General features: G+C 36.2%; 1 protein-coding gene across 1 annotated transcript in view; it reads right to left on the reverse strand.

Annotated features, from left to right (window-relative positions):
- Window positions 1-20,650, reverse strand: part of COL5A2 (collagen type V alpha 2 chain) — a 145,173-nt gene that overhangs the window by 42,980 nt on the left and 81,543 nt on the right. Inside the window, exons 7-16 of the mRNA XM_081241910.1 lie at window positions 17,168-17,278; window positions 15,429-15,506; window positions 13,507-13,551; window positions 12,425-12,478; window positions 11,942-11,995; window positions 10,709-10,762; window positions 7,753-7,806; window positions 6,704-6,757; window positions 5,458-5,502; window positions 5,020-5,073 (exon numbers count right to left, since the gene is read on the reverse strand). Coding sequence (XP_081098036.1) covers window positions 5,020-5,073; window positions 5,458-5,502; window positions 6,704-6,757; window positions 7,753-7,806; window positions 10,709-10,762; window positions 11,942-11,995; window positions 12,425-12,478; window positions 13,507-13,551; window positions 15,429-15,506; window positions 17,168-17,278 — 603 coding nt within the window. The remainder of the gene's footprint in view (window positions 1-5,019; window positions 5,074-5,457; window positions 5,503-6,703; window positions 6,758-7,752; window positions 7,807-10,708; window positions 10,763-11,941; window positions 11,996-12,424; window positions 12,479-13,506; window positions 13,552-15,428; window positions 15,507-17,167; window positions 17,279-20,650) is intronic.

Below are 20,650 nucleotides of genomic sequence, written 5' to 3' on the forward strand. Positions count from 1 at the left end.
TTGAATTTTGTCAAAAGCTTTTTCTGCATCTATTGAGATGATCATATGGTTTTTCTTCTTTAATTTGTTAATATGGTGTATCACATTGATTGATTTGCGTATAATGAAGAATCCTTGCATCCCTGGGATAAATCCTACTTGATCATGGTGTATGATCCTTTTAATGTGTTGTTGGATTCTGTTTGCTATAATTTTGTTGAGGACTTTTGCGTCTATATTCTTCAGTGATATTGGTCTGTAATGTTCTTTTTTTGTAGTATCTTTGTCTGGTTTTGGTACCAGGGTGATGGTGGCCTCATAGAATGGGTTTGGGAGTGTTCCTTCCTCTGCAATTTTTTGGAAGAGTTTGAGGAGGATGGTGTTAGCTCTTCTCTAAATGTTTGATAGAATTCACCTGTGAAGCCATCTGGTCCTGGACTTTTGTTTTCTTGGAAGATTTTTAATCACAGTTTCAATTTCATTACGTGTGATTGGTCTGTTCACATTTTCTATTTCTTCCTGGTTCAGTCTTGGAAGGTTATACCTTTCTAAGAATTTGTTTGTTTCTTCCAGGTTGTCCATTTTATTGGCATAGAGTTGCTTGTAGTAGTCTCTTCGGATGCTTTGTATTTCTGTAGTGTCTGTTGTAACTTCTCCTTTTTCACTTTTAATTTTATTGATTTGAGTCCTCTCCCTCTTTTTCTTGATGAGTCTTGCTAATGGTTTATCAATTTTGTTTATCTTCTCAAGGAAACAGCTTTTGGTTTTATTGATCTTTGCTATTGTTTTGTTTGTTTCTATTTCATTTATTTCTGCTCTCATCTTTATGATTTCTTTCCTTCTGCTAACTTTGGGTTTTGTTTGTTCTTCTTTCTCTAGTTCCTTTAGGTGTAAGGTTAGATTGTTTATTTTAGATTTTTCTTGTTTCTTGTGGTAGGCTTGTATAGCTATAAACTTCCCTCTTAGAACTGCTTTTGCTGCATCCCCTAGGTTTTGCATTGTCGTGTTTTCATTGTCATTTATCTCTAGGTATTTTTTGATTTCCTCTTTGAGTTCTTCAGTGATCTCTTGGTTATTTAGTAACGTATTGTTTTGCCTCCATGTGTTTGTGTTTTTCACGTTTTTATCCCTGTAATTCATTTGTAATCTCATAGCACTGTGGTCAGAAAAGATGCTTGACATGAGTTCAATTTTCTAAAATTTACTGAGGCTTGATTTGTGACCTAAGATGCAATCTATCCTGGAGAATGCTCCATGTGCACTTGAGAAGAAAGTATAATCTGCTGTTTTTGGATGGAATGTCCTATAAATATCAATTAAATCTATCTGGTCTATTGTGTCATTTAAAGGTTGTTTCCTTATTTATTTTCATTTTGGATGATCTGTCTATTGGTGTAAGTGAGGTGTTAAAGTCCCCTACCAGTACTGTGTTACTATCGATTTCCTCTTTTATAGCTGTTAGCAGCTGCCTTATGTATTGAGGTGCTCCTATCTTGGGTGCATATATATTTATAATTTATATATATTTATATTTGTTATATCTTATAATTGTTTATAATTTATAATTGTTATATCTTCTTCTTGGATTGAGCCCTTGATCATTATGTAGTCTTTCCTTGTCTCTTGTAACATTCTTTATTTTAAAGTCTATTTTATCTGATACGAGTATTGCTACTCCAGCTTTCTTTTGATCTCCATTTGCATGGAATATCTTTTTCTGTCCCCTCACTTTCAGTCTGTATGTGTCCCTAGGTCTGAAGTGGGTCTCTTGTAGACAGCATATATATGGGTCTTGTTTTTGTATCCATTCAGCAAGCCTGTGTCTTTTGGTTGGAGCATTTAATCCATTCACGTTTAAGGTAATTATTGATATGTATGTTCCTACGACAATTTTCTTAATTGTTTTGGGTTTGTTTTTGTAGGTCCTTTTCTTCTCTTGTGTTTCCCACTTAGAGAAGTTCCTTTAGCATTTGTTGTAGAGCTGGTTTGGTGGTGCTGAATTCTCTTAGCTTTTGCTTGTCTGTAAAGCTTTTCATTTCTCCATCGAATCTGAATGAGATCCTTGCTGGGTAGAGTAATCTTGGTTGTAGGTTCTTCCCTTTCATCACTTTAAGTATATCACACCACTCCCTTCTGGCTTGTAGAGTTTCTGCTGAGAAATCAGCTGTTAACCTTATGGGAGTTCCCTTGTATGTTATTTGTCATTTTTCCCTGTTGCTTTCAATAATTTTTCTTTGTCTTTAATTTTTGCCAATTTGATTATTATGTGTCTCAGCATGTTTCTCCTTGCGTTTGTCCTCTATGGGACTCTGCGCTTCCTGGACTTGGATGGCTATTTCCCTTCCCATGTTAGGGAAATTTTCGACTACAATCTCTTCAAATATTTTCTCGGGTCCTTTGTCTCTCTCTTCTCCTTCTGGGACCCCTAAAATGCAAATGTTGTTGCGTTTAATGTTGTCCCAGAGGTCTCTTAGGCTGTCTCCATTTCTTTTCATTCTTTTTTCTTTATTCTACTCAGCAGCAGTGAATTCCACCATTCTGTCTTCCAGGTCACTTATCCATTCTTCTGCCTCAGTTATTCTGCTATTGATTCCTTCTAGTGTAGTTTTCATTTCAGTTATTGTATTGTTCATCTCTGTTTGTTTGTTCTTTAATTCTTCTAGGTCTTTGTTAAACATTTCTTGCATCTTCTCGATCTTTGCCTCCATTCTTTTTCCGAGGTCATGGATCATCTTCACTATCATTATTCTGAATTCTTTTTCTGGAAGGTTGCCTATCTCCACCTCATTTAGTTGTTTTTCTGGGGTTTTATCTTGTTCCTTCATCTGGTACATAGCCCTCTGCCTTTTCATCTTGTCTGTTTCTGTGAATGTGGTTTTTGTTCCACAGGCTGCAGGATTATAGTTATTCTTGCTTTTGCTGTCTGCCCTCTTGGCAGGTGGATTCTTAACCAGTGCACCACCAGGGAAGTCCCATACGGTGTAGTTTCTGAGAGCACTCAGAAAAAAAATTTCCTGCACACAACTCTGCTTTAATGCTATTTCCTTGGAAAATTGACCTGTAAATCATTGGTGCTAGAGGTAATCAAGAAAGCCGATGATAAAATGGAGTTTTTAAGCTGGATTCCTCCCTGGCCAGCTGGCAATAGATGGAGTATGGATTTCTCTTGGCATGCTGTAGTGATGCAGTAGTAAATATTGTCTCCAGTAGTGAACTCAGATAGAGTACAAGTGTAAGGGAATGGGCTATGGATGCAATAGCTCAGGCATTTGAGAAGGTTTAGGGGATGTAACAATTACAAAGTTAATGGAACTGCATGGGTCTTGTCAAGTGAATCCATTGGAGAAAGATGTTGAAAGCCTGATGGTAATTAATCATCAATATAAATCTCTTAAGCAGCATTTAAAAATATTGTCATCTTCTACAACCAGAGGGAAGAAAAAGTTGAATATTAGGCCCAGGACTTTATGATAAAGGTTTAAGTGTTCTTGATAAGGTTGAATTCTAAAATGTGGAAAGGCTGCTATGCCATGGTCAGGGCCCTTGATTGGAGGGAATGGGACCTTGAAATTTGGCATTGGGATATCTTAAGAACTTTGAAATCTCAAATACCCTGAAGCCTCTGAGCCTACAGAAGTGGTCCTTCCCACCATTAACAGCTTATACTTCTCTCTTGCTTAAAGGTGAAACAAAGGCCTCTCCTTTGGCAGACAACATATGCCACCGCCACCACCACCTGCTCTCCTTCCCCGGCCACCAGACCAACAACTAGCATCAAGTCACAAAATAACTGCATTGAGGAAATGCTTTTTCTGATAAAAGAGTGAAGAGACTATACACCAATAAATCTATAAGTCCTATACATCACGTAGAGGCAGAATCCAAGAAAGAATGTATGGGACTAGGTCCTGAAGGTACTGGATCACAAGGGACAGGATATAAAGCTGGAGAATTTTAATGATTTGGAAGCACTCTCCCATAATACATATTTAACACCCTGATACAGACCCTGGGAAATGTTAACAGGGACAATAGTTCTTAGAAACTTGAAAAGAGCAATGGCACACACTAAATGAAGCAGAAATGCTGGAACTTCCTGGGCAGATGGTAGAATAAAGCACAGAGAAGTGAACACAGTAGATTGGATATAGTATGTATGGCTGGATAAGGCAATAGCTGACTATATTCTACAATCTTCTCTATATTTCCAGAGGATACTCTGCCTGTAAGTGATAAAGAATGGCCTAGTGAGAGGGTCTCACTTCTCCTGAATCAAGGCCCTGACTTTGGTACCATTGAGAAGCACTAAGGTGGTTGTCTTCTACGGGATAATAGTAGGGGATGCTATAAACCTGGGAATTTTAATTATAATGGGGATGATAGGATATCAAAATAACAGAGGCCAGGTGGCAGTCCTTAACTGTCAAAAGAAAAGTGGGTGAAATATAATGAACTGCAAGTTTGAAATATTAGCAAGTATAGCCCGACTTTCAGAGAGCTGTGATGAGAATGAACAAAATAACATCCGCCTCCAGATTCAAGGTGAATGGACAGACAGCAAGAGAATTTCTCAATCTGTACAATTAGGGAAGGTGATCAGTAGACTCTAATCTTTAAAAGGGTTTATTCACAGTACTTACCTTTTAGGATTGTGATGAATAAGAGATAAAGATATTTAGAAGAATGCTTGGCAGATAATAAGTGCTTGATAAATATTACCTGTTATTATAATGTGATTACTATTCCAAAGTCTATGATTCTCCATGCTGTTAAGTGTTTTTATTATTTCTTAAATTCTGTATTAAAATAAGTAGGCAACAAATGTACTTTGGTTATGTAAGATGTTAACGTTAACAGAAGGTAGGTGTAGGGTACAAGGGTACATGGGAACTCTCTTCTATTTTTGCAACTTTTCTGTAAATCTAAATTTGTTTCAAAATAAAAAGTATAAAAATTACAAAGTAGGCAACCAGTATATCATTCTCATTTAAAACGCATATTCAGTAAAGCATTTGAGAGAGTTGAAATACACATACTTACAGGAGCACCCTGTGGCCCAAGTCTCCCTCTCTCTCCTGGCATTCCTCTTGGGCCCTGCAGATGAGAGAGAAACATCTCTTGAAACATCTTACTTGAATTTCTAGGGTAGTTTGATTTCACTACTCAAATCAATCAAGACTCATTATAATTGGCCTAAATAGATTTCACTTAACCTAGCTTTAATGGCCTAAATCTACAATAATCCTGATTTGATCACTGGGTACCGAAAAAGAATAAGGGCATTCAACAAATAAGAAAAACAATGTAACGCAGGAAGCCTTTTCTATTTGAAGGGGCAATTCTTACAGTGTGCTTGCCTTTCAGCTGATAATAAAGGATTATTTCACCAGCTAACATATGTTCTCTAGGTCTTTTTTTTTTCATTTAAACATTCTCTTAGTATAATCTAAAAAAGCAAAGAATTAAATTTATACGTACCAGTGGACCCATGGCACCCATTGGACCAGTAGGGCCAGCTTCACCCTAAAGCAAAAATGAGATCATATTACAATATGAGAAACCTTCAATTGATATTCATATCATTCTGTTCCATGTGTGTGTTATTTTAAAGGTTTATTTTTCAAAGTGAGAATTTGAAAGGTATACTTTCAATGAAGGACCTCAAAATTCTGCTGTAACACCTTTTCTCAAAATACAATGGAAATTTAGTTTCTACAGAAATAAGTCTAAAATAAAATTGGGGATTTAAGCAAGATTGATAGAACTATCACACCTAGCCACATTAATTAGAATTAAAAAACTATTTGTCTGGGCTTCCCTGGTGGCGCAGTGGTTGAGAGTCTGCCTGCCAATGCAGGGGACACGGGTTCGAGCCCTGGTCTGGGAAGATCCCACATGCCGCGGAGCAACTGGGCCCGTGAGCCACAATTACTGAGCCTGCGCATCTGGAGCCTGTGCTCCGCAACAAGAGGGGCCAAAATAGTGAGAGGCCCGCGCACCGCAATGAAGAGTGGCCCCCGCTTGTCACAACTAGAGAAAGCCCTCGCACAGAAAGAAAGACCCAACACAGCCATAAATAAATTAATTAAATAAAAAACTATTTGTCTATGTCTGATACTTTAGGTCAAGTAAAATTTAGAAAGCTAAAATTGACTGTAATATTCCTTTAAGATCTCTTATAGGACCTTAGAAATGACAAATTTAAAGCCAAATGCTTTTCCACATATGTATTTCAGCGTGCTTTCTACTAAAATGTCATCTGCACTTCCTGAATGTTCTCTTTCCCTCTAGAAGCATAAATAAATTTGGGAAAGAAATGATGGCCAAAAGGACCTAGAATTAAAAGGATACTAAGTAATGGGACTAATGAACCATCTAAAACTCTCAGATATTTTTAAAGAAGAAAAAAGAGTAAATGTGTTTTAGAGGGTGGATTCATTGTGCATCTTTATATAAAGATAACAGCCATCCTACATTGGTAGAAACCCAGTGCCGTGGTGGCTGTTCTTGGTGGCAAAATTAAGTCATGTTGTGTACCCTGCTAAATCGATTGCTACTCATCCATGAAAGATTATATTTATCTATTAAATTTACCTACTTAACTACTCATTTTTTATACTCCTCTTTCCTCCAGAACTATTTAAGGTGGTCCTGAAAAAATTTTTAGACTTGAAGCAGAACAGAAATGCTATAGTGAGGTTGTATTGAGATACTATACAATTACCTTGGAACCAATTGCTCCAACTTCACCTTTAGGGCCTTCAAGACCTTTGTGTCCCTGAGAAGAAAAATATAAATTTGTATTTTACTGCTTTTTTGAGCCTCAGAAATGTAAAAGAAGAACCACAAATAAGCTCACAGAAAGCACCTTATGAAAACAGATCTCAGATTTACAGTTGTTACTCAAAATGTTTCCAAATTCTCAGCCTTTTTTGAAAGTCTATTCAAAGAAAATTAAAGTAGGGTTTCCCTCTTTAAATAACATTTTCAATGTGCAATGTTCTCACCTTTCAAATTTTTGTGACTTCATAGAAATTTATTTTATGGCAACGAATAAAAAACCTATGGTGGCCTTAGAGAAAACAAATAATTATAGAATTTATATAGTTATAAAATATGGTTTATATCCAGGAGTGATGTTCCAAACATTTAATAACTAATATAGGAGCAAGCATTCTAATCATAAGCTCAACCACTCAAAACAGAGGCCAGTCAATGTACACTGAGTGAATATCAACCATGCTTTCAGATAGATAGATAGATATGTAATTCCTATATATGTATGTAACATAATAGTTACATATTAATTATCCTGACTTATAAAGAGAGAAGCATTCTATAGACTTCCATGTCTGAGTTGGGCTGAGTTGGCTAGGCACCCCCTGTGATCTAGTGCACTTCTTAGTATTGTGTCATTTATTCTACTATGTAGTAATTGCCTATTTTCTTAACTGAATCTCATTAGCCTGAAGCTGAGAGTCAGCTTTGGGCATTTCTCATTTATCACTGTTTTTTCTTTTATAGCACAGTATTCATAGTATTCGCAGTATTACATAGTAAGAACTCAAAATACATTTGTTTATAGAATCAAATGAAATTCAAAGGAAATGTAAAAAAAAGTATTGTGATTTTGGTAACTGCAGATGACTACTACAACCACAGCCAGTTAAGGGCAATTGACAAATGGAATTGTAAAGATTTTGAAGATAATGCTCCCCAGACCCTACTCTAAAAGCCACAGTGTCTAAAAGGATTACAGAGGATTGAACTTACTCGGTGACCCTTCAGGCCTGGAAGACCAGGAGCCCCAGGAAATCCTCGAGCTCCCTGTTGAGGGTAAAAAAAAAAAAAAAAAAAAAAAGATAAGGCATTTCAGAGTCATTAACTGCATAATACTTTTTTTTCCAAAAAATATCTGGTACATACTTTTTCACTAACCTATGAAAAAAAAAGAAGAAGTATATTTTTACCTGTCAAAATACATCTAGGTGATCAAAAATTAGCAAGGCAAATGGAAACATGTCTTACACAGAGACACGGATTAATGTCAGGTATTGATTTGATGACATTTTTAAAATTTCAAATTATATCACTGTATTATAATTAATAAAGAATAAACAACAAGAAAATAAACCCGAGTCAAGCTGCTCAGTGTCTGAATCAAGTAGCTCAAGGTACAGGAAAAAAAATCCGAAGAACTTAAGGAAAACTATGCTTTCCCACCTTTATATAGTGTTTTATTTGTGGTAGAAGAATAAATGTGTGTGTAGCAAACCAATATGATTTATTTTTTCTGAACTTCTAAGTATTAGCAGCAGAATATGATTAGAAAGATTATATTAAAGTGTGATCAGAAATTTTTTTTAATAAAATGTTCAGGAGAAGCTTGTGGATTTGTGATTGTTTAAAAAACTGAGAAAATGAAATATCCAACAGAAAAGAAAGTCAAGAAATATGAAGAGAATGGGTTGGTTCCTTGACTCAGCTTCTTCATTTCTGTTAATTCTATGCATCCTTCACCTAAGCATATCAAATAAAAAGAACAATAGAAATCAAACACTAAATAAAATCCAAATGGCATGACTATTTTGAAACGATGCTTGAAACTTTTTCCTCATACCCTCTTAAAATAGATAAGGAACCAGTGACTTAATTATTCACTTATTCTGGTTGACTACATTGATTAGGTTTTGAACTGAATGCTATTAATACTGCCACCAGTAGACTGAGCACCTTGATAGCACAGACTGATGCTATCAAATATTATCAATTATTATTATTAATCTGCATATCCCTGGCACTTAGCCTTATGCCTTTGTAGTGGGCATTCAAGAATAAGCATTGAATAAACAACTGAATGAAGAAATGGTTTAACATTCATCATCTTTTTCATCTTCTTGACATTCATAGTGCTTTTCCTAAATCTTTCTTAAGGAATTTCTCTTGTACTAGCACAATCTAACAAGCAAAATCCTTCTGTTCTGTATTATCATAGACTTTACTTAAAGTTAATTGAATGAATAAATAACTAAATAAATGAAATTTGTATGACAAAAGCAAAGCAATAATTCCTCTGCGACCTCTTCCAGGGAAAATGTTTCTGTAGTGTTTTCTAGGGGGTTATCATAGTAAGGGCACATCAAACCATGCTCTCTGAACAAATAAAGTTCCACTAATTCTTCTGTTTACACAGCCTGATTTAGGAATTCGTTCACTTCAAAAACTCCCTTTAAGTTTTTCCACTGGAATGCTCCCCTTTATTGAGATTCGACTCCCCTCCATCCTGAGCAGAAACTCAGTATACATCCATCTAATCCTATAGAGGAATTACTGAGCTATGTTATTTCAAATAATTAGTTAACTTTTGAGTTTTTGTGGTCTGCAAGGGAATTCTCATATGATTACATATCTCTAATATAACAAGAAAATAAACCAGATGTACTAGTGCTCATAAAATTTTTCTCATTCTGCTGACCCAAGACTGTCATCACACCCCAATCACACATCGTTGCATTGCACTCACAGAGTGCATCTGTGACATGTTGGCAGGGCACATTTCCTCCCCTTGGAGGGCCCACGCTGTGAGTAGGTGCAAGAGTGTAGCAGGGCAGGAGGTTCAAGCCTGGATTGGTTCATGTGGACATCTGTGCTAATGACTAAACCACATGTCTTTGTCTGCATGGACTTTTCAGGCTGATGGGGGAGGAAAGGAAAGAGAGAGCGGGGAGCTGGGGAACTGGTTTTGTGTTTGTAAAGAAATAATCCTTACAGCCTTGTAAATTCCGTTAAAAGATCAGCATTTATTTGTTTTAAAAAATCCTAGCATTGAACCTCATCAATCTTCAGAAAGTAAAGGGAGAATAATTCAGTATTGTTGGATGTATTGGGTGGTAGAAACATTAGGATATTATCAGAAATATAATAAGTAGGAGGCCAAATCAGTTTAGGAGATTTTGGACAAGGAAAAAGTTTAAGAGCAGGAATGTTAGAACATTTTTGCTTATCATTTTCTAATTTTCCCCATTGCCTGTGTAGTGTGTCCTAGGGGAGGGCCTATCAAAGTAATATGAGTGAAGAAAGAAAGGTGGGGTCAGAGTGTGGCCAAGTAGCCCAGGTCTTGAATTCTGGTGGAGCCAGTTGCCAGGGACTTCTCCAAGCGGGAAGAAAACAGCTGTATTAGGAGAGCTGGTGATCAGTACACCTTGTCATAAGATTTTGGGGGCCAGAACATCAATCAAGAATTTCAGTCAACAGTAGGGTTTGGGGAAGCAGCCAAAGAGGAATCTTGTCCACAATTTATTGTTCTAGGATATAAAAAACAAATCAATAAACTCTTTAAAGCAGCTGTTTTCAACATATGAATAATACAAAACTAAAAATACTAAAAATATCTTTAAAAGATAAATGGGATTGATATGTTGTGAAATTTAAGTAAGTCAAGCTGGTGACTTAAATGAAAATTTGATTCTCATTTTGGAAAGAATCCATGTTAGGTTATGATATAATTTTCTAGCTCTAGGAGGGTCATTCATATGGTGCCAATGCAAAGCAGGCAATTGGAATTAGCTATCACTCTGGCAAATTGTCCTGTTTCAGAATGACAGAAGAGAACATATCTTGGTGACAGTGCCTAATGCATGCACAGGCAATGAATTGTGAGTTAATTTTAAATGTTCTTTATTTTTTGAAGTTTGTCTTTACGTTGTTGTATTGATCAGTATAAACTTACCGGAGATCCTGCAAATCCTACGTCACCAGCGTTTCCATTTCTACCAGGCTCACCCTTTATGGAAAAAAAGCAAAGTAGAGGGAAGCAAAGAGGAATTAAAATGTTCTCTCCTGAGACTAAATGACAACTCAATTGCAGATAAAAAGTCTTACTTAGAAAGCTCATGCCCAGTGATCTAAGCAATGTAAGAACACAGCTCTATTCCTGATGGCAATCCATTAGAGCAAGTCAGTTTGTGGAGATTTCACTCATTTATCAGAAGAAGAAATAAATAAAAATTATACTGGTCTCACCTAGCTCACCATTTTATGAACATCAAAATTTACACACACACACATACACACACACATGCTATGAAATTCTACATCAACATATAGCACTGAATTAAATAAATAGTGCTTCTTACAATGATATGTGCCATTTCTTTCTTGTGATGAAAAAAAGTTTAAGAACTACCAGGGGTAGTTTCTTTATGGCCAAATTCATTGTAATCCACTTAAATAAATCTCATGATACACAAAGAGAAAATATTTTCTTGGTTTAAATGTCACATAGACGTTGATGGTTTACCCATAATTTTATCCTCAACTTTGGTACAACTAACAAAAGAATCCAGAAAAGCAAATCTGTTGTTACACCCTGTTCTTTGTTCTTTGATCAAAGAACAGGGTGTTCTTTGTTCTTTGATCACATGTTCTTAATGTTAAAATCTGAAGTTTAGTCATAACCTTAATTAAAAATTCAATTAAAGAAATGAGGCATTTCTTCAGATGCTCAAAATTTCTTCAGTGCTCAGAATGAAGCATTTTGAGCATTGGAGAACAATACTGACACTATTTTACTAACACATTTTAAAAAATCCATTTAATGAGGGCCTCACAATGATGTTTTGGGATCAAAGCAATGTATTTTTCCTTAAGATCACTTCAAAAGCTCTAGTACCAAAGGTTGTTGCTACTGTGACAATTCTAGTATCTCATGGAGAAATCATAATGGAAAACCTAAAGAATGCAGGCAAGGATACAGTACCTAATAATATAATACCATCAAAATTAAGAGCACTTTTAAATTTTGTAAAATTCCATTCTGACTTCTCCAGTTTTTAGTGACTTTAATGACAGTTAGAAATGGAGGAAATGAAATGGGAACCAATGAATAACATTCATGTTAACACTGTAGCTACTTCTTAGCCTCTTTCAAAATTTCAAAGCAAAATGAAGAAAGGTAGCTTACATCTTCACCAGGTTTTCCAGGAGGGCCCTCTGGTCCACGTGTACCAAGTGGACCCTAATAAAAAAATGAAACAACACAAAAGGAAAAAAAAGAATATTTATCTATATTTACTCATACCCATCAATGATATAATCCAAAATACGGCTGCAACAAATGAAAAATATCATAGGAAATAACTTTTTTAATATTCTGACTTTTATGTTGTATCTGTCAGATTATGTGCTCAACAGGAAAAAAGTTCACAAATGCAAGTTCACAAATGCAAATCTTAGTACTTTCTGCTGACCACATTCAAAGCCTCTGAATTTAAATACTCTGCCAAAAGAAACGTATAGCTTAAGCACAGTCCATAACAGAGGGCTCCTGAATTGGACTGGAATTTCTTGCCACATTAGGAAAGAGCTGGTAATATAAATAATTCATGACATCATTATAATGGTGGACCCATATTTAACTGGGTCTACATGCTTACTTGACATTTACCATTGGTCCAGGGTCACCAGGCTCACCAGGAGGTCCTGTAGGGCCAGTACCACCCTAAAATTGAAAATAAATTATACATCTATATATAATTTATGTATAATATGTAAGTTATATAAACAAACCAAAGAAAAACATAATACTAAATCCTACACTCTCTGCAGTATAATGCAATTGCTCAAAATGCTGGCTCTACCACTCTCCACCTGTGTGACTTTGAGTGAGTTACTTAATCTCTCTATACCTCATTTCCTAATCTGTGAAATGAGAATAATATGGTGCCTACTTCATTAGGCTGCTATAGCTCTTCAGATAACTAATGCATGTTAAGAACCTAGAATAGTGCTGTCACAGAGTGAGTGTTCAATAATGGTAGTTATCTCCCTCTTCTCCTTCTTCATCAACTACAGTTGTCATTCACAATGGCAGTAATATAAAATAGCTTGAAGTAAAAGTCCACACACATGATAATGAAAATACAGTATCTTTGATTGAGCTAAGAATTCTTTTCTTTCTCTCTCTTGAAAAATCATTTCCTACTGCCTGTCAAATTGCTACAAACATTAAAATAGCGCTACATCACTATTTTATTGGTATTTGATAGGCAATAGAAAGAAAGTATAGTATTATATTCTTTTTAAAGATTTGATGGAGTGATCATCTTCACTGTTATTTTTAATAATACCACATGGTGATGTCCTATTCTGATTTCAGAGCTCCAGAGTTGGCACATAACTAAGTATGAGAATTTTCATAATTAGTTATGAGAACTAATTATGAGAATTTTCACCATGATATGAGATAATGATGGGTTATTTCAGAAGTACGGGCACATAAAAACTCTTTGTATTGGAGATCAGTAACATAAAGAAACAGATAATAAAACTTTAACATCATGAAGAATCTATGAAAAACATACTGCATATATTTCTAAGTGAGTGAAAATTAACTGAATACATCCCATTCAGTGAGCATTAAAATATGCAATTCAAAGGCCAACCAAAAGCAGTCATGTTACAGAGACCTTATTTATAATTTTTTTCTTTTTTTACTATAGTATGTAATTTAATTATAAGAAGACTTACCTGCTGTCCTTGTAAACCTTGAGGTCCCCTTGGGCCAACAGGACCCTTAGAAACAAATGAGAAGAAAAGTTGCATAGTGTTCATGACAATTAGTTGAAACATTTCAAAAATGTTGAATCAGCTTTAGAATCTGGAAAAGCAAAGCTCTGACAGTGAAAAGGTGATGACGTTGTCCTTCTGTATTTACCTGGAATACAGCTAAATTCAAAAAGATTAAAGCTTGGGGCTTCCCTGGTGGCGCAGTGGTTGAGAGTCCGCCTGCCGATTCAGGGGATGCAGGTTCGTGCCCCGGTCCGGGAAGAGCCCACATGCCGCGGAGCGGCTGGGCCCGTGAGCCATGGCCGCTGAGCCTGCGCGTCCGGAGCCTGTGCTCCGCAACGGGAGAGGCCACAACAGTGAGAGGCCCGCGTACCACAAAAAAAAAAAAAAAAAAAGATTAAAGCTTGGGCAACATTTGGGGTGATTTTACACACACCTTCAGTGTCATACAAAGAAATAAAGAATGTGCCTATACACACCCAATGTCTTTGGGACAAGAACACTTGCATTGCTTAAGGGGTGGTTCTATTAAAGCAGAACATCCAACACAGAAAAACCTTGGCAAGGATAAAGTCGTTATCAAACTGTCTATTTCATTCTTCAGCTTCACAGCAGCTAACTCTTATAACTTAAAATGAGCAAGTTGAATTAAAGGCTTATGAAACTATCAATAATAATGACTAGATTATTTTAAATGTAAGTTTAAAACAATCTGGGGCACTAAGTTTTCTGGGTTAATTTCTTTCTTTCACAACATACACTTAAAGTATCCACACAGGCTTTCCCCATTTAACCATGAAATGATTACGCTGAGGCTTAACAAAAGGAAGAAAAGGAAAATGCAATTTTAAAAATTATTAATAAATGTCTATGTAATTTTTTAAATGTCACACTTTAAAAGGTGAAAGCAATTAAATCAAAATCTAGTTTGTTCTTATGGCAAAAACTTAAATTTTCATTTTGGATTGATCAGATATTTAGCTAGTAAGAAAATAAAAGCTTCATTAAAAAAAATAAACACATATGTAATTTCAACTTCAAACGGTTAAAAACTCATATATTTCAGAAAAAAATCCCGTTAATCATTGAATGAGACCATACTGCTACTGATTTAGAATGTATATAAACAACAATGTTTAAGTGACTTAAAATATATACAAATAATGTTTAAGTTATTTGCTGGCTTTAAGGATGGGTAGAAGGGGTGTTTATGCAGTCTGACTTTACATTGTCTGAAATGTCATTAATCTGGGATGCCTTTGAATTATGTTATGAGCAAAAAAGCATGGAGAAGTTGCTTTGAAAAGTGTTAATTCATTCAATGAAATTGCACTGCTCCAAATACCCAGGTTAAAATACTTACCCAGAGAAAATGGGAATCTTTCTAGCTGCTGAAGAAATTCAAAAGAGAATGGGGATGGCCCAGTGCATAAATTTTAGAGTTGTTGGCATAAGGCAACCAGAGAGTATTAAGATAAATAGGAAATAATAAAAACTTAAAGCGATAAAACTTCTCATTTCAAAATTTTTTCAAATAACTTTCTAACGGTACCATACATTTTTTTTTTAATTTTTAAAAAGTACAGTTTTTGTTGAGGTGGTGGTGGTTATATGTTTTAAAATTCTTTATTTTCTTCAAATAGTAAGTGAAAAATACAGACAGCCCTTTATTAATGTAGACAAATATTTTGCATAGTTATGAATGGAAAACCATTGGGCTTTTAACGGGTACACACCAGGGTTTGATAAATAAATTGAATGAATGAATGGATGGATGGATATGTTTTAAGAAGACACATATCACTTCTTAACTAGCCAACTCAAACCTTTCTGCACAATGGTTTTTCCAAAGTACTTTGATTATCAGTAAAATCTGAACTTACCACAGAGCCAGGCATCAGTCCTACTTGACTCCCAAGTCCAGACTTTTCATCCAACCCAGCCATCTGAGCTGAAAACGGCTGTAAAAGCAATGTGTTGACATTATTTCCACAGTAAAAGACATATATCAACATACTTTTTAAACTGAGAAGTGTACATTCTCTGGGATCCTTAAAGAATGGCTCTTCTGAGAATCATTTTAAACTTTTGATTTAAAGCAAGGAAAAAGGTTCAAGCTGTTTTTCATTGTATGTGTTTTCGATTAAACAATCTTCCTTGGGGTATTTTATTACTATGTTGCTTCAGAATAACTACTGTAATGGGCCAAATGTCTGATACTTGATAAAAGCATGGATCATTCTTTTTTTTTTTTTAATTTTATTTATTTATTTATTTATGGCTGTGTTGGGTCTTCGTTTCTGTGCAAGGGCTTTCTCTAGTTGCGGCAAGTGGGGGCCACCCTTCATCGCGGTGCGCGGGCCTCTCACTATCGAAGCCTCTCTTGTTGCGGAGCACAGGCTCCAGACGCGCAGGCTCAGTAATCGTGGCTCACGGACTTAGCTGCTCCGCGGCATGTGGGATCTTCCCAGACCAGGGCTCGAGCTCGTGTCCCCTGCATTGGCAGGCAGATTCTCAACCACTGCGCCACCAGGGAAGCCCAGATCATTCTCATAAGTATTTAGCCGGTCTAATCGACTTCAGGTTCAAATCTCTTTATCTGATTTTCTTCCATGGTTAGAGCATGCCAAGCATCTGAACAAAACCTAAAAGTGCCTTTAAAACATTTGTCCTAAAGATTCCAGATTCCATTTCAGAATATTTTACTTAGATGGTATTCTTCTTTGTTTGTGGCCAACTTTAAACTGTACTTATATAAGCTGATTACAATTTTACAATCCTTTTAATGAGTCCCTGAATGTTCCAAAATTGGCAACAGTTTTACCTACTCTCTTTCATATCTAAAAATCTCTGGTAACCCAGTTGACCAAAACTGCCCATACTCATTCCAGGAGTTCTATTAATTTCCAAATTTTAGTGGGAAAAGAATGTGCGTATTGTTTTAAAAATAAACTGGCAATTCCTTCTACAGTGTGTTGAAAATCAAATGTAAAAAATTGTTGTAAAAGAAAAATCATATTTCAGGGTTCCATAAGTTCCCTTGTTGGGCTATGCAACCCACTCATAAATCCCCTGTCTCTGCCGCTAAGAATTCAAAGAGGCAGGTGTAGAAAGACACTTTGTTTTATGTTACTTCTGGCAGGAAACTGATATTCAGGAAATAACCAGGTAGCATTTTTAGTGTCAACTCAGTGGCTCTTTCATATACATCATCCTGGATGTGTCATCCTCGCTTGGTGTAGAGGACATGACACAGATTTTGTCAACATCCTGAGCCTAGAGAACAAAGGATAAGGACATATTTCTCTCATCAATTCATAGTGGGAACAATATTAGTGGTCCTTCAGAATCAACAGAAAGTGCAAAATTCCAATGACCAGGACTGACATTGAGAAATACAAATAATTTGAAGCAGCACTTTTAAAAAGTGCTACTTTGAATTTTCCAACAATTCCCTGTGGATTTCCTAGTTTTATTGTTATACACAGCAGTATTGTGTTCACTTAAGCTTCTCTTGAAGTCAAGGGTCAACATCTGAACTAACACAATTTAAAATCATAACAATAAATCAAAAACTTAATATTTTATCTAAAGATGATATTGAACAATGCACACATCTCACCCTGCTCATGCCATCGGGTCCTGGGTGAGATGGATGTCCGGGAGGTCCTGGGGCACCCGGTTGACCAGGAACACCTGGTTCTCCATCAATTCCCTGAGGACCACGAGGACCCTGGAAAAATAAGCCAGTAGAAATTCGAACCCATTGCCAAATATGTACTTAGCAGAAAGCAAAAAACAGACTTCTTGATGGAAATAAAGTGTTCATTATTTTTTTTAAAAAATAGCAACCCAGCCACCTACAGTAATTTCATCAGCTATTCCAACACTGCGGCTTTCGGCCCTGGTCACAGCCTCTACCATCGGGACATGGTACATTCTGGGTAAGAATTTTACTCTTGATGTGTTAAATCCCCAGTAATGAGCCTTCTTGAAATAATTATAAGAGTGTATTCAGTTCATCAGTATTCTAGTATAAGCTTCCTTATTTGGTTGAGTTTTGCTGTTCAGGGTATCTCATCAACGATTTCTAAATTCACTTGTCTGTCTTAGATTAAATTAACTGTGTATGTTCTTGCTTAACTTTCCCCCACTTAAAAAAAGAATGTGATGGATCCTTGATTGGGGTTTGTGGTTTTTCTCATCTTTCTAATTTTTGAATGCTTCACATAGTTCCTGGCTCATAGTAGACACTCAGTATATGCTTATTACATTTTCACATTTCAATCCTCTTTACTCTAGTACTTGAAGTCTGGCACACTTTATTTCCCCTACTACTCCCAAAGGTAGTCCAGACCAATGAGAAGTAGAGGGAAAGGCATGGGGACTCAGCCAAGTCTACTTCTCAGGGCAGTGAGCAATGAGTTGTAGCTGCTGAATTCCACCCTCCTCCTAGCCCACATTCTGAAGGCAGGTTGGGGAACAGCCACGTCCTCAGTTCTGGAAATGCTCCGTCCCCTAAACTCATCATTCGCACAAGCCTTGTTAACTATTTTATGGCTTTTTAACCATAGAGATTCTTAACAGGACCAAAGAAAGGAAAGGAAGGATGAAAAAACTCAATATACTTTTACTAATTAGAAGCAGGGATCAAGAAAAATATGGTAAGTGAGTTAGAGTTTAATAGTAAAAGAATCTTCTCATGCCTAAGCATGAGGATATCTTCCAGCCCACAATAAGCAAATATGAGCTGGTACAGCAGAGGGAATAAATGCAGGACAAGCAGAGGGGGAAGAGGGGGCAGTTTGCATATGATGGTTTGGGGGAGGGTGGCATAATAGCTATTCAGAAATTTAATTAATATATTTAAACACATGTTTGACATGTTTACTTCCTGGAGTAGTGGAATAATTAAGCAAATTTATGTGTTCAAATAGAAGTAGATAGCTTAGCCTGAGAAAACTCACATTTTGAAAACTAATTTCTCAAAAAGTTATTCTCATCCTTTAAAAATCAAACCCCTTCTGACTCCTAAACCACTAACCATTCACTGCACTCTTTTTTCATAAAGAGTATAGTAGTATAGTATATATATATATATATATATATATATATATATATATAGTATATATAGTATATATAGTATATATAGTATATATAGTATAGTAGTCTGACCTACTCAGGCTACTACATGTGGAAAACTCTTAATGTATTTTTAAAACGTGAAATTGTTAATTGATAACCAGGTTTGGTTAGTACAAAATATGAGCTAAAACATTCTCTCTGCTCCCAAAGATATTTCCAAAGCAAGACCAAAAACTACATTTAGTTCCAGTGCAAGTAGAGAGAGGTTTGGGCAATATTAATCCTCAGAAACTTGTGTCTTTTCCCCAGCCCTGTGTGATTAAAAATCATGTTGCAAAGTCTGCTCTGAAGACAGTTCACTTTTTCATTGACTTCATGGTGCATTCTGTGCCTCCATGGTATCTCCTCTAAATAGCCTACATGATTTACTTTTATACAAATTGAGATTAAAATTAATAAAAACTTGTGAAAATTATCCAAAATTAAGTGAACATAATAAGCAAGATTATAAGTGAAAATAAGAAAAAATATTATAATACATGATATTTTGCTGATAAATATTTAAAACAAAAATTATAACTTTAGAACACATTAAAATATATACTTTCATATTTCCAAGTGTGCTGAATCACATAAGTTTTATATTAAGGTAAGTATTCTATTTATAATCATTCCTTCCCATCCCCCAGGATACTCCACTATCTCAGGCAGCAATCCACAATAAAAAGTACTTGTACATTGCCACTAGGTGGCAACATTTAAACATTCACAAATAGAAAGGAATAATAATGACCCCAAATTGTAAAGAACTTTATTCACTGATGGTTAGTAATCTCTCTCTCTCTCTCTCTCTCTCTCTCTCACACACACACACACACACACACACACTATGAAATGTTAGAGTTGGTAATAACTGGTATATTCCCCATTTTACAGATGAGGGAGGAGACCTATAGACGTTGTGTCTCATGCAATTAGAACTCATCACACTATTGACCGTCCACCTCCTGACAGGTTGCTAGTTTGTCACTATGAATTTACCAGGACAATACACTTAAAACTAAGGATATGTGATGAGAGACAGTCATTATGATCATTGGCTAGTAATGAGGGCTTCAAGAGAGTATCTCTGTATCAGTAGATCTCAATCTTAAGCAATTTGCTCCCCTCCCCCACTCCCCACTGCCAGGGGACATTTGGCAACACCAAGACACGTTTTTATTTGTTCCAATTGTACGAGGGAGGGGGGCAGGTGTTTCTACTAGCATCTAGTGGGTAGAAATCATGAATGCTGCCAAACATCCTACAATGTATAAGGAATGATCTGGCCCCAAACATCAGTGGTGTTAAGATTGAGAAACTGTGCTCTACTTCACGAGCTTTTGTAGTGTTTGATGGTAATGAAGTAAGGGGAGAAAAATGGTATTTATGACTGCAGTACCAGCCTATATTGTGTCAGCCACAGCTTTTGTCCAGGTAAGCATCTCCTGCCAGTCTTGGGACCTGAAGCAAAACATTCTACCTGTAGGTATCTTATGACGTCATGCCAGTATCTTGAAAACAGCCCTGGTTGGGAGTATTTACACCAGGGAAATCAGCAAAAGCTACAGGCATATTCTTTTTTTTTAAACACCTTTATTGGAGTATAATTGCTCTACAATGGTGTGTTAGTTTCTGCTTTATAACAAAGTGAATCAGTTATACATATACATATGTTCCCATATCTCTTCCCTCTTGCATCTCCCTCCTTCCCATCCTCCCTATCCCACCCCTCTAGGTGGTCACAAAGCACCGAGCTGATCTCCCTGTGCTATGCGGCTGCTTCCCACTAGCTATTTTACATTTGGTAGTGTATATATGTCCATGCCAATCTCTCACTTCTTCCCAGCTTACCCTTCCCCCTCCCTGTTTCCTCAAGTCCATCCTCTACGTCTTCATCTTTATTCCTGTCTTGCCCCTAGGTTCTTCAGAACCTTTTTCTTTTTCTTTTTTTTTTAAATAAGTCAGTCATTAAACATTT

Source organism: Mesoplodon bidens, assembly GCF_964165515.1.
Source record: "Mesoplodon bidens genome assembly, chromosome: 8".
Classification (NCBI taxonomy): Eukaryota; Metazoa; Chordata; class Mammalia; order Artiodactyla; family Ziphiidae; genus Mesoplodon; species Mesoplodon bidens.